Source organism: Patiria miniata, unplaced genomic scaffold (genome assembly GCF_015706575.1).
Source record: "Patiria miniata isolate m_02_andy unplaced genomic scaffold, ASM1570657v1 HiC_scaffold_6, whole genome shotgun sequence".
Taxonomy (NCBI): Eukaryota; Metazoa; Echinodermata; class Asteroidea; order Valvatida; family Asterinidae; genus Patiria; species Patiria miniata.
This window is the reverse complement of record NW_024037073.1, coordinates 10,253,852-10,268,806: the sequence shown is the minus strand read 5'-3', so window position 1 is coordinate 10,268,806 and position 14,955 is coordinate 10,253,852. Positions and strand designations below refer to the sequence as shown.

Sequence of the window (14,955 nt, the reverse complement as noted above, 5' to 3'; positions counted from 1 at the left end):
GGAAACGGTTTGCCCCTCTTTTTGTTTTCTGGGCTAAATATCAAGTTATCATTGTTCACATGATTTACTGTATATGCAACTTTGATATTTTGAAGCTCATCAATACTGAGGTTTAGCAAGACTATTCTGATGATTTCTGGAGGAAAGGTAAGTGTGCGAAACTTCAGGGTAAAATTGTAGCCATTTTGGATCTTTCATTAGGTCCTCAAAATGATTCAGTCACTTGTATGCCTTAGAAAACGGTTTTTAAGTAAGGATAGGCAAGTAGAATCCCCGAAGAAAAAAAACATTTCAAAAAATAATTCTTTTTATATAAACCATCATATTTTTCATGGCGCCTATTTACAATAAATGCAAATGAGGCAACCTTCCTAAAACAATTTCAGCTGTCACCCCTTCTAAATGCATGTATCTTCTCTAGGACTATACGAATCTACCTGACAAGCAAGTTTGGTGCTTCGGACCAGTTGGTCACTTTACATTACCAGTTTTCAAATTTCACCCTAAAAATAGATTCTTGTTATAAAAAAGAAGTCATTATTTTCTGGCAAAACAAACGATGCATTAAATAATAATGTCAAATTACTAGCAGCACGAGAGTAATTCCGTTCTCGCGGGGTAGGCTGGTTCCCGCCCGGCCCCACAATAAGTGTCGATAATGAATAGACCGGGAGCCAGTCTGCTTGCTAGGCGGAACTGTTTGTGATCAGAGTTAAAGCCGTTTTGCAGGTGCGGCGTCCCTAAAAAAAGGTTAAGGTTGGATGTAAAACATAGTGGAACATTAAATAAGAAAAAAACAAAATGGTTTTGTTGAAGAGCACGGGGAACACAACTTTGAGGGATTTTCTGAAGAAATTTATATGAACATCAAATAAATATGTGCATTATTATGCTTTGTTTACCGGAAACCCACAAAAATGCACAAAATGTGAGGGAAATGACCACACACAAGGACAACTTTCGAAATACATGTGGTTACTTTATGAATGTCATTTCAGGCATTATGAAAGCGCCCACATGGTTACATGTACACGCACTGGTTAATTTCCACACAAACACAAAATTGTATTATCCATATAAGGTATTCACAATTCGCATAATCATTTAATTGCATACCGTACCCATTCCGCACAGTATTGTTTTGTTCCATCTCGTTGGGATTTGTCAATGATAATGAGTCAACACTTTTTTGTTTCAAGGCAAACTGCTTTTATCGCCACAGCAAGGATGAAAACGCTAGTAATTCTGTGCATGTTGGCCGGTAAGTCAAAAGTTATTTTTGTTGGACATAATGTTAATACAATGGCGGGCATAGTAGCATAGTAGTGCATAAACAGGACAAAATCTTGGTTCACACTCTTGATGATCAGGCCGTTGTTTTTCAAATCAACTCAGGAAAGTTTTTAAGCAATGCAACCTCCCGAAAAACAACTCCCTGGTTTCAGAAGAAAAATAGATGCACAACGTCAAAATGACACCAACATTTTAAAACTTTATACTTCAGCGGGGTTTCTTTTATTATATTTTGTTTCCCATTTTATGGCTTTGATTAGCTGTAGGAGTTGGTGTTGTCCATGGCGGAGAGGCCTTATGTCATTCTGATGTCGGGGACACAATCAACGAAGGATGCGTAAACTGGTGAGTTGTAGTTCGTTACTTGACATTAATTTAAGATTTTCAGCTAATTCGGTTTTACTTCAAACGAATTTTCAACTTAAATCACTTTTTTAACAGAAAACAGGCTAGTATACTTTTTTTTAAATTAAAAATCCGGCCTATAGGCTATAGTAGACTTATAGGTTCCCGATCCCATGGGCCATGGAGAACCAGAATGTTAATACTGTTAAAACAAAAATCATCGAAATTTGTAAAGTAGGCCTCACTACCATGATTTAACGTGGACAGATTTTTCGTTCGATACCTAATTCAAAAGTGAGTATTTTGTATTGCTTTTTCCCCGGTTGATTATATTTATTTTCTTTGTTGTTAAGATTCATAAAATTTAGGGCCGCTAATGAAAGCATTAAAACATGGTGCTTAAGACAAAACACGCCACACATGCATTTATACAGCCGTATAGATAGTGTGCAGCCAACGTCTTTGATCATTTTGTTATACACCATTCTGCAGTTCGATACCCTACAAACCTACCTCTCTAAGTTGCTCTAGTGGCTTATTTCCGGACCATTGACAATGGACAAAAAAAAATATTTAATTGCCCCCTCCCCCAAAAAAGTGTCAGAGTCTGGTGCCGTGACCACTGCTTGCCCCACGCCAACAAAAAAAATGTGCCCCCTTAATATGAAAACAAAACTGCCCCTCAAACGCACACGTATGAAAGCCTAATGATCGGGCTACAAATAAGATTCCCCTCAAAAACACAAGAACCCCTCTCGCATTAACAAGATTGTGCACCCTTTCGCGCTCGAGATGGAATCCCTCGAAAGCACATTAATACCCCTCTCGCAATAATAGAAATGTCCCCCTCTCGAGATGGACAAATTATTGGCCGTCAAATACTGCAAATACAAATGCTCCTCTCGCGATAACTTCTAGATCATGAACTAGCTACGCGAACGGCCCCAGGAGGTGGGTACGGTACGGCCAGATCACTCCTCGAAAAATCACTGCGCTGCTCTCTCACGCTGGGAAGAAATTGGATCATTTCGCTCGTACAGGACGCTGGGAAGGGCTGACGAATTAACGCTCTGATTGGATAGATTTTGCGTGACCTGTGACCTGCAAGTCATCATGACCACGACCCTGCAAGGTTTGAAACGGCCGTTAAGACCATTGATCTCCATATACACAGACTGGATAGGACATCGCGCAGTGTTTGTGCACGAATGCGCGGCCGAACAATGGCGGCGCGTTTACTGCCAGACGGGTAAACGCGCATTGTGCTTTCAGTTTGTTTACTTTGGAAAATGGATTATCGAGTGAAATTTTTCGTACAGAAGGGAGTTCAAGCGCTCCTCCAAAACAAATCTTTAAAAAAAATAACTGAACGATGGAGAGTTACCCTCAATCCCTCCATACAGCTTTTCCACACTTTCTTGATATACACTTTCTTATTATGCATTTTCGAAATTCAAGAACCCCCCTTTACTTTCCCCTTGTTTTTTTCCCCCTCCTCTTCCCAAAAATGATTGTAAGTAAATTGCCATTTCATTTTTGGCACATCGGTCATTAGAGCACACTGAACTACTCCATCAATGAAATGAATAATTGTATCAATAACATGCTGAAAAGACATCAAATTTTTAACTGAACACTCACACGAGAAATTGTATGGAGATTCATTCAAATGATTGATATATTTATTAAAAAACCCGAACATAAACCAATTAGAATGTATAAGGTAAGAAAAACCTTAATTTTACAAAGTAATCATAAAAACTTCTTCCCGTCCCTAGATTGATCAAGGAATGACATCGTTCACCTCTTGTGATATTGTGTGAAAGGAGATGAATCACAAACCAAAATTCTAATTTTGTCAAGGAATATCAAGCTATGCACGGTCTTGTTTATAATTAAATGTTTAGCGTTACTTCTGAAAAGAAATATAATTACTTGTAAAAAGTGTAATGGGAATCGTTTTTGTGAGCGAATATGACGGTGTATTAATGGCTATAGCTAGTAATCTTATATAACGGCGTACACAACATAAGTTCAAACCGTAAAAGTACTCATTGCTTTCTTCACCATACAAACTGTCAAAAGTGACAGTCATCTTGGGAGCTCATAAAAATACTTGCGTTGAAATTCACAGCTTCTTTCCAAAAACAAAATCAATCAATGTTAACAGTTCCACATCCTAAGAATTGATTAAGAATTGATTCACATTGCATGTTCCATTCAGTGGATGATACAGTCGATTCCATCCCTCCGTGAAGTTCTCCATTTTCGTCCGTCTCGGATATCGTCCTGCAGCTGCATGGTGGTTTTTGCTATGGCTTTGCTGAAGTTGTTTGTTTGATATGAAGGTCAATCGGCCGGGTGTACAGTAATTTAGCATAAGACATCTCCTCGGTTTCTCTTTATAAAGAAAAAGAAAAGAAACATTTCGGTAGCCGTTAAGCCAAGGCAGACATAATTCAATCAGATTTTGTATATAAAAATTATAAAAGTTATTTGAATAAACTATTTTAAACAAGTCAACTTTTGTTCATTGATGCCATTGCCGGGTCAGTCATGCACGTTTAGGCAGTTTATTTTTTTTTCTTTTAAAGACCTAGGCCTAGGTCTTTAAAAAATGATGATGCCGACCAGCATGACAGGCCTATAGATCGCATGGAATTTGAACAGAATATCTCGCTAGCTACCACACAGGCCTCCATCCCCCCAAACTCAGAGCGGCAACATTTCGACATCATAATTTGCTTTGTCATTCCCACGTTCATATTCCTCCATGCCATGTTGTATAGGCCTCGTTAAAAAACAACTTACTTGCGAATAATTGTCCTATTCTTCAACGCTCCTTACTTCCCGACTCCAGCAATCTAATGCTGCGCACACCTTGACTATACTCCTCGTCGATTTTGATCAATTGAGATCTCTGTTTCTTTTATTCTTTCAAAAATGACAAAGAAACCGAAGTAAACCCAACTTCATTTTTTAATCCTCCGTTCGAAAGTGTACACAACTCGAATGCGAGTTTGTGTTCTTTACCCTTTTCAAAAAACGCGCGCGCGGACGCACGTTCGTACGCGATGTCCTATCCAGTCTGTGTATATGGAGATCAATGGTTAAGACTGAGTCATTCATCACTCTTTTATTCCCATCTGTTTGGTAAATTTTCAACTCCCGTCAGTTACACTCAGACTCCGTTTCATGCACAAACAAACGCTAATGTAACGCACATGCAGGCACCAGACTACTCCTCATTTGCATACGTGTTCAAAAATCTTGCACAGTATGCAAATGATCAATACCAGGGTGAGAGAGCAGGTAGTGGTGGGCGCGTACTGCTCGACACCCTGGAGACGAGGTTCGGGGTTCTCCTGATCCTCTACTACTTTAGTACTAGTAAGTCACAACCATTGATCTCCATATACACAGTCTGTGTATATGGAGATCAATGGTCACAACACATGGTGGCGCTATTTTCAAGATGGCCGCGGATTCTCGAATCGCGCGAAAAAGTTAAGAAAGTCAAGATTCATGAGATTAGTGGCGAAAATCCGATGTAAAAGCATGGAGGTAGAATTAGAACCTCCATGGTATAAGCAAAAGGCACACTTCGGCTGGCACCACTAAGGTTGAGAAACGAGCACGGAAAGAATGTTGCAAATATGACGCTAGGCTAGGGCTAGGCCTACTTCGGTTGTGTACAAAGTCTATGGAGTACAAAATGGAGTAGGCCCTAGGCCTAGGCCTATCCGCTATGGAGAGTCAGGAAAATTTTCGGCACAATTGCAGAATAGGCCTAGCCAACCCCGCCACTCCATCTATCGTAGCCGGCTACGGAGTCACGGTTGATTGCCCTCAATAAACCATCTCAGCGCTACTTGTTTGTAGGCCCATGTGTTTATAGCTCCATGGTAGGCCTATAAATTATACTCATATAAACGCATACCGGTACATAGGCTATGTACCGGTATGCGTCATGCTCCACTGCACTGCACTCCCGACTCACTCCCACTCCGTATCCGCGTAGCCGCCAACAGGGTGAGGGTAGTTGGTTTGTTTTTTGTTGGAAAATGTTGGTTTTTGGGACAGTGACAGAATTGTGATGTCCAGCTCGCACTTAGCTTGGACCCCACTATCGCCAGACCATGTCCGAATGTTAAAAAGGCGATAAGTTGGGTCCAAGTTACTCGGACTAGCCTTGCCCCATAAATGTGGCCAATTTACTGGACTATACCCCTCCGTAAATAAAGGCCACACTTCCACCATGTACAAAAACATGTCAAACTTTGTCAAATTTTGATTTTAACATTTAGGGGCCTAGGCTTAGTTTGTAGTTTATTTTTGCTTTAGAAGCATACTCACCCTCTTTATTATACAAAATGTAGGCTAATCAGAAAGTGCTGCCTTTTTCAGATGTCTAATTTTCGTGAAATTTCATGTTGAAATTTTGATACACAAATGTGTGAAAACGAATCTGGAAATTTCATGAAAAATATAGACATCTGAAAAAAGGCACTTTCTGATCTCGCGTAATTTTTTATTCGCGCAAAGCAGTTTTTGACCGATTCGGAATTGATTAAACTGATCCAGAACTAGGAAAAGTGGCATCATTACTTTGGCCGTCGCAAAGTCAAAATAAAAGAGCTTAAATTTGGAAAATTATTTTGTAGTATCTCCATCACTCAAGGTAAACTTTTTAACCAATTATGTCAATTGAATTTGTGGAGTAGTTGAGCCGAAAGCAGCCTGATTGATGTTTGCTATCCAGAACTAGGAAAAGGACTGTACCATTGTATTGCATTGAATGACATTGACAGCACGATACAACTGGTTGACCACTGTCTACTGTTGACCATGTTGACTAAATCATTGTTTATTCATGAACAGAACAATGATATAAAGAGTCTTGATAGGCCTATCATTGTTCTGTTCATGAATAAAAATTCATGACTTTGGAGCAACCTATAGCTTGAGTAACAACATCCAGATGACATGCTCAACAGGAATTCACACGTAATGTAATGAGATCTTAAGAGACCCTTAAAAAACGGCCTCTACAAATAGTCCTTTTTCTCTCTATCCCAACCCAGATTCAATTAAACGTGCCACATGCCATTGCCAGGCACTCAGACAGTCATTCACGAAGCTAATTAATGATTGACTTGAAACAGAACAAACGTTACTAAAATAGGAAAAATATTGATGATTGATGATTTTTTTCAGAAAAGCCGTCCAGTGCCACACTGTCATGGCTGTGCTGTGGTGGTTGTGTGCCGATCAGCCAATCAGATTATTCCTTGATTATTTACACTGAGTAGGACATCCAACAGCTGTCGGGTCAACACCAACGGACTATACTGTTTACATGCAGAAAAAAATATGCATTGCGCCACTGACGGCAGTAATACAATTCTTTAGTTTTTTCACTTTTTGGGATATTTTTTCCCAACAAAAATGCATAATGCAAATCTTGAATATCTTGGCTACTCAGAGTCAGAAACACAAAAAAGTATATCAAAATTGATTTTTCTAATACATACGACTTCTGGCGTCGATTAGTCAAAACAAGACTTTGGAGGACATTCCTCGTTTTGCCACAGTTGATCACATATGGGACTGAAAAACATTTCCAATTTTGTTTGGAAATTTTGTTAGAAAAATTTCTTGACTATCCACAAACTTCGGGCAATCGTGTAGTACAGGGCCCCTGTGTAGTTTCAATCAAATTAGAGTCAAGGGTGTTTTATATCAGTTAATCAAAATTACCTTTTTAACCTAAAGTAGACTTCTAAAATTAATGTGGCCTGACGTTGCGAACTTAGCAAGTTCTTCTTCAGAGGCTAAAACAGAAATGTAGAAATGTAGACAAGTAGACTTGTCTCAATAAAATGACACTTTTTTTTTCCTTGGAGTAGAAATTACGATTTTCCTATGTAGTTTACAGTTGGTGCCCGAGTACGAACCTACACATAATTTTTTTTATGGGGGAATGAAATTGACAGGTTCATTACCAAATATTAAAGGCTTGTCCATAAGTTGTAGGCCTTTGTTAAATTGTTGGTCATCCATATGCAGAATGCAGTTAAATTTCCTGTCCCATGCTCATGCTGTAGGAGTGGTGCTATAGTACAAGTATTAGTACATTTGTAATAATTTGAACCCTTTCTATTACGAATCACAGCACGTGCGTATTAGAAAGTCCTAGCAATCCAGTAACCAAGGTGTGGTCTTGTGTGCAGACTTGCAATGGTAAGTAGGCCTACAGCATATAATTGTCACGAAATGTAAGCCTTAAACAAAAGATTTGAGAACATAAACATGCTAAACCTAGTGAACAAGGGGGTCTCCTCATACGTCCGACGCCTCATAAGTCCGATACCTCATAAGTCCGATACCTCATAGCTTTGACGCCTCATTCATGTAGCTCCGACGCCTTATAGGTCCGACGCCTCGTACGCTTTGTTTTTCTGACGTTGGACTTATGAGGCGTCGGACTTATGAGGCGTCGAACCTATGAGGCAGAATAAATAAATTGTATGCCTCGTAAGTTCGACGCCTCATAAGTCTGAAATTTCAGACTTATGAGGCGTCGGACCTATGGGGCATTGGACTTATGATACGGCCCCGTGAACAAGACTGTCATCATTTTTGCTGGGGAGCAAATTTTGTTTTGGTTTTTAACAGTTTATCATGCATGCTTTCGTGCAGACTGGGACCTTGGCATGCTTGAGTGATCAGACCAATTTTACTCACTTTTAGCCAACAAAATTCTTCAAAATCATTCATCAGTCCGTCCTGATTTGAAAATTACAGACGTGTGGAAAAAGGCACACCTGGATTTTTCTAGGCGTGTGATTTTTCTAAGCGTGTGATTTTTTTCTAAGCATCTGATTCTGTGTTCCAAACTGGTTCTGAACAATCTGGTATTGCTTTTTATAATGTGAAGGCGTGTGATGGTGTGGGGGTGCAATCGCACACCTCAAATCAGAAGGACTGATTCATAGAGCAATTGAAGACGGGGTCAGTATTTCATCAGCCAAGTGTGAGGTCTCAATTTAATTTTTTTTAAAGGAGACTTAATTTTCTTCAATATTATACACTTGACAGGGAAGTCAAGTGATTTCAATTTGAAGCTATATGAAGACAAGTCCGAAAATTTGGGACTCTCAATGCTAAGGTGACTAAAAAAGGGACCCATGGTTGGACATGTACCAGTCTAGTCTTTGGCGTAACATTGATATCACTCCTCTTCCCTGTCAAGTGTATAATATAGAAGAAAATTAAGTCTCCTCTATAGATTAAATTGAGACCTCAAACTTGGTTGGTGAAAAAGTAAGGACCTTGGAGGATCTATCATTTTGTCTGCCAACCTGAGTAAAGTTGGCTCGTGATCATGATTTTGTTTTGCATATGTTTTTCAGCACTCAAGGCCCAAGTCTGACTTAAGACTAGGCTGGTGCGCATTCAACTTTTTGTAAACATTGATCAATCAGTAGTGCAGTCTGGCGGCATGACCGTATGGAGAATGTGTAGAAAAAGAGCTAGGTCTGATCCTGCCAAAATTGTGTGGATATAGGAAACTGCATCACGAGTGATGCACCAAGTGCAAATGAAAACTGTTGACCCTACATATATATGTATATATATATTGATCTGTACTTCCAATTTATAGACCCTGCATTTATTTATTCATTTTTAGGGGGGGGATTTGGATCTCGTTCAACATGCCATTAATGTACATGCTGCAATTTCAACAGCAACATCCGAAAAGGGAAAAAAAATGTTGCATCCTAGACACCACTTTCCGAAAATGTTGAAAAAAAATGTGAATCTGGGACTGAGAATCATTTCCACTTTGAAAATGCACTCAACTCTGGCATACATGTAGACTGTGTACACCAAAGACGTGGCGTCTGGATACTACATTCTTTCCTCTGAAAACTGTCATCACGTTTCAAACTGTGACAAAATTAATGTTGCAGTACAATAATGAAAGGAAATATTTTACTTTGAAGCCTCTTCCACAAAAGTTCAGAATCCCCAAAATCTGAATTGTATAATTGTATGCGACCGCCTTAACCTCTTTGTGTTTATGGTTTAAACAGTGGTGATATAAAAGAGGCGTTCAGCTATGTCCCAAATAGTTCTGTTGCTGATCATGTATGCGTGGCGGTTGGACTTGGAACATTAATACTCACAATTTAGCATGTTTTCCAAACTGCGTTTATGCTGAAGTACATTCTAAGTGCATGTAACAGGTAGGTAATTTTTGTTTAAGAGTGTCAATATTTTTTTGCCATACAACACATTTATCTATTCTCTCTCTCTCTCCCATTTAAAGTTTGCCCTGCAGCTGTGGTATCAAGGATCTGCTTGTTCAACCGATGTGATTCAGGTGTATACTGCCCTCTTGATCGACTAAACACAACTTGCGTCATCCCTTTGTGTGAAACCTGTGACCCTGCATTTCTCAGAGATGGGAATTTGGTCAACTGCAGTAAGAGAACTTCTACACTTGAATATTACAGGCGTTGTCATTAACCCATAAGTCCAATAGGGCTCCTCAATCCTCCAAAATCCTCATAGCGGTTTTGGAGGATTTTCAAGGATTGAGAATGAATGGTGTTTTAGCACATGAGGATTTTGTTGGGATTGAGAATGAATGGTGTTTGAAGAAGAAGAGGATTTTGGAGGATTGAGGATGAATGAATTTTTTTTTAATAGACAGGACTGTCTGACTATTTTTGAAGGATTGAGGCGCTGGGTATCCTTCATTTGAACATAAGTGCAAAGTTTTTTAGGATTTGGGATTATTGAAGATGGTTCCTAGCAAAAAGGCCCTAGGGGATACAGGGATAACGGCAATGAAGAAACAAGTCAGTTGATGGCTGACCCAATGACAAACTGATCAACTTGTCAGCTTACATCGATTGACTGCTTGGCCTATGACTGAGGCCAAAAAACTTTTGCTTCCGGTTTCCCTACCTAACCTATTCTGACAGCCCCTACCCTATTTTTTTAATGGGAAAAATTAGGGGAAAAAACACCCAAAACTGTCAAATATTACTACCTTTTACCCTTGAGTACACACAGACGCCTCCATATGATCGTACACAAAAAAATGCCAACAAAATAAATAAATTGTTTTTTTGCCTGACCACTTAATTAAGATCAAGCCACAAAACAGCTATTAAACCAACAAACAGATTTCACCTTCCAACCCATCAAGAAAACACCAACAAAAAAACAAAACAATGTGACTTTATTTTCATATTTAAAAAAAAAAACATTGTGCTTATTTTTCTCTTTTCTTCAGCTGATAAGCCAGGTATGTGCCCCGAACCTGTTGGGACGGGGAATTGCACGCAGCAGTGTAGCGAGGATCTGAATTGTCCAAACAACCAAAAATGTTGCAGCAATGGTTGTGGGACTGCTTGCTATGAACCTGTCCACGGTAAGGTTATCGTTTCGGTTTGCGGTAACACCATGTGATAATAACTACTGCTTAGAAGATATTTAGTTCTGAAAAGAACTTGTCCTGCTTATTGTTAACTTTCGCTAAGTAGTTTTTGTTCTGATGACATGGATAAGAACAGTCCTGCTTGAAGTTCTAAAAGAACTTGTCTTTGGTCTCAAACGGTATTAGGTTGTTCATACACACAGTGGGATCAAGTGAACAAGAAATTTAAATCCAGGATAAGCTGTTAAGTTTATCTGCAATGCCAGTAGTAATCTTATTTATCATTTATTCTAGGATTCTAAGTATATGTTGGTGGTTCACCCACAAAGCATCGTTTGTTGTGGAGGGGGTTCGGGGGGGGGGGGAGCTCTAGACTCCCAAATCTCTTTTAGTGTTGTATAGTACGCTGATCTCCTAGTAATAAGGATATTTCTCAAGAATTTGTTCAGCAGTTTTTTCTTTTTGGTTTTCAATTTTTGTACTAAAAATGATTTCCCCCTAGAATCTCCTGATTGTCAGAAAAGATTTGGCAGATAATTACGCAAAACAAGATTGCGTCCTGACCTTGGGATTCTGACCATTCAGCGGGTGCCTTCTATATCGGGTCTTTGGTAACCCGGCCGTTGTCATTAACATCTATAAATAAAACGTAGACCTTTGTGTTAGCAAAGATAGGTTGCATCACACGGCCTTTAACGATATGTTACCCGATAGATGAACGTTCTGTACATGGCTTCAAATGATACACATTATATTTTTAAATAACGTGTGTTGAGCGAACTCCCTAGCACAGAAACATCATGAGTACTATGAGTGTTCGTTTATTCTATACAAGCAGCATTTTTCTAACAGTTTTGAGAGCATATTGTCGTATCTACGGAGTTGTATTGCAAAAATGTGGCATCCAACTTGACCAATCAACAGCCTAGTCCATATTTCGGAATGGGGTCGGTGCAAGGGCAACACTCAACCTTACAATTAACTTTCATCCCGACATGTCTCTATTTTCACAGATAGGAAGGAAGGCATGTGCCCGATGCCCGGTCCTGATGTTGGTGGGATTTGCGTGAACACGTGCCATGGAGACAGAGATTGCCCAGGAACCCAAAAATGCTGCAGTAACGGCTGTGGACACACTTGCCAAGAACCAGCAGCAAGTATGTTTATAAAAGAATAGTACAGACTCCATGTACAAGCACCCCCTCAACGGTTACACAAGGGTTGTGGGGCACCACTTTGGGATGGGAGGGACATTCTAACCCATTACCAATGAGTATACATTACTTGTAATAACCTTGGTCGATGAAGGGCAAAACCCAGTGTTACAATTTCATTTTTTATATTCAGATATGCCTCTCTTTTCACAGGCATGAAGCCAGGCATGTGCCCGATGCCCGGTCCTGATGTTGGTGGGGTTTGCGTGGAGATGTGCAGTGGAGACGGAGAATGCCCTGGAGCCGAAAAGTGCTGCAGTAACGGTTGTGGACACTCGTGCCAAGCTCCTGCTCCACGTAGGTTTATAACACAATAGTATGCACTGAGTGTACAAGCACCCCTTCAGCGGTTGCAAAGGGAGAATGGTGGGGGACCACTTGGGGATGGGAGGGACATTTTAACCCAGCTGCCGATTGCATTTTGAAACCATACTGGATGAAGGGCAAAACCCAAGGCTACAATTGCATTTTTTTCATATCCAGACATGTTTCTCTTTTTCACAAGGCATGTGCCCGGCGCCCGGTCCTGATGTTGGTGGGATTTGTGCGGAGATGTGCAGTGGAGACAGTGACTGTGAAGGAATGCAAATGTGCTGCAGCAACGGTTGTGGACACTCTTGCCAAGAACCCGTTCCAGGTATGTGTATAAAAGAATTGTATAGTACATGTATGTTGTCGTACACATGTATAAACAAAAGTACCAATAACAAAAAAAAGTCATAAATTCACAACTCTCCACAGTTTTGGCAAATGCTATTTACTACGTGTTTGGCACATTTTTGAAATTTTTTTTGGGACCTGCCAAGTGCCAACGCTGCTGGTTCAGGTGAAAAACTTCCTCCAGCCCTAAATGACGGTGTGTGCCTCGCTCGTGTGGTGCTAAGTATCTCCTTATATGAAAATTGGAGCGTGCTGCACAAAGTCTTTGTAAAGACTATGGTAGTATGGACTCCATGGCACAATCGTTAGTATACATGTAGGCTACTCTTACTTTCATTGAACCCTCTCTGATAGAAATGCATCCATGCCCACCTGACCAACCCTTCATGAACTGCACCTATGATGACGTCTGTTCGTCTCCTTGCGACGCCCTGCCTAGCGCCCGGTGTTTGGTGGATCACTGCGGGGGTTGCAGACCGGTGCACATCACGTCAATAGGCAGCCGCATCAACTGCACAACCGGACAAGGTAGGTGTCAGTCTCATTCTCTTATAGGCTTGACAATCTGGGTAAATGAACTTGGTTTGACAACTTGTCAGCTTGTTAGTCTTAGCTGGGTAGCTTTAGTTGATCAGTCTTACTTAGTTGGACAGTCTCAGCTTGACAGTCTCATGTTGAAAGTCTCAGGATTCTGATTTATGCCTTCCGGCATTAAAATGTACCTACATAAAAAGACAGTTTTAATTTTGATCTGTCAGTAATACAATGAGAAAGATCCAGCCTAAATTAAGCTCCAGCCTAAACTGTTAACAACTGTCTCATTCATCTGAGTGATTGCGATTGATAGTGTGATGAAGTAGGTATAAATCGTCACTGTTTTCATACGCACTGATATGCACGCACTGTGTGATGAACTGAAACTCAAGGTTGTGGCGGGATAATGCTTTGACAAAAATTTACTCAATCCCTATGGCATGGTGACAGAAAGTGAAAACGAAAATGCTCCAAGTGCGCGCATGAAGTTTTGGGTGTCAGTGCGTGAAAACCAAAATAATGCAGTTCTGTATTATCTGCATGTGCTGGGCACTTACACGCAACCGAGGGTCAGTTTGTGATGTTGATGAGTGCGTGGTTTAAAACCAGTAAGGGACCTGGATGCTGGTAATGCTAAGAGCAAAATGCCAGGGCTATGCGACCAGGCCCCTAGCAGATTTAAAACGTCACATTTGTAACTGTTCCATCACACTAATCTCCGTTCATAAATACCGGTTTGATCAAAAGTAACCAAAAATTGACAAAATTCAAACGATTTTGCTTTGCTATTTTACCTCATCGTCGGACAATTTCTGTGGTGCGCGTAGTGCGCACGGTTCTCAATGTCTCCTGATAATGAAATCACATATAAGTAGTTTTCAAGCACCCGGTTGTAGCCTGTGTATGTGGCATGTATAGAGTGGATATTTCAGGGAGAGCAGGGTACTTTTCTTGCGACCGGTCTTGAACATCACTGATTGGTGTTTAAACGGCAGTTTAAGACCCACAGGTGAAGCCGTGAGGGCCTCTTGACCAGTAGGAATAGGTACCCATGTAAACAGTCTCAGGTATGCATTTATGAATGAGTGGTTTATTTCCTTATATTGCCATCAAATAGATTCTGAACGTATTGGAATATAAAGAAGGTGGTCACTTAATGTAGGGGCTAGACGATAACCCATCGCAGCCCTGAGCGGGCGCTATCACGACCAAATCTCCCAAGAACTCGTTGAAACAACGTCTAGGCCAATTCGTACTGGTTGTGTAATGCTTTCACTACTGTTTGGCCTAATAAATGCAGCACGCATGCACAAAAATTCATAATGGTTCCGAAACAAATTTCCAATTTTCTTCAGTATTCAGTAAGACGTTTGTGCAACTTCACTGGTCAGCTTTTTCATTGTATGTAGTATGTGTGGGACTGAAAATGAACAGCAATTGCCTGCAGAAGTCGCG

The 14,955-nt window shown here is 40.3% G+C and overlaps 1 protein-coding gene across 8 annotated transcripts in view; it reads left to right on the top strand.

Annotated features, from left to right (window-relative positions):
• The window catches only part of LOC119742589 (balbiani ring protein 3-like), a 38,148-nt gene that overhangs the window by 1,628 nt on the left and 21,565 nt on the right, over positions 1 to 14,955 (top strand). For all 8 annotated transcript variants that reach the window (XM_038218689.1, XM_038218690.1, XM_038218686.1 and 5 more), the window contains exons 2-10: positions 1,200 to 1,261; positions 1,554 to 1,638; positions 7,814 to 7,881; positions 9,974 to 10,129; positions 10,949 to 11,086; positions 12,106 to 12,249; positions 12,460 to 12,603; positions 12,812 to 12,943; positions 13,321 to 13,494. In XM_038218689.1, coding sequence (XP_038074617.1) covers positions 1,228 to 1,261; positions 1,554 to 1,638; positions 7,814 to 7,881; positions 9,974 to 10,129; positions 10,949 to 11,086; positions 12,106 to 12,249; positions 12,460 to 12,603; positions 12,812 to 12,943; positions 13,321 to 13,494 — 1,075 coding nt within the window. In that variant the 5' untranslated portion in view covers positions 1,200 to 1,227. The remainder of the gene's footprint in view (positions 1 to 1,199; positions 1,262 to 1,553; positions 1,639 to 7,813; positions 7,882 to 9,973; positions 10,130 to 10,948; positions 11,087 to 12,105; positions 12,250 to 12,459; positions 12,604 to 12,811; positions 12,944 to 13,320; positions 13,495 to 14,955) is intronic.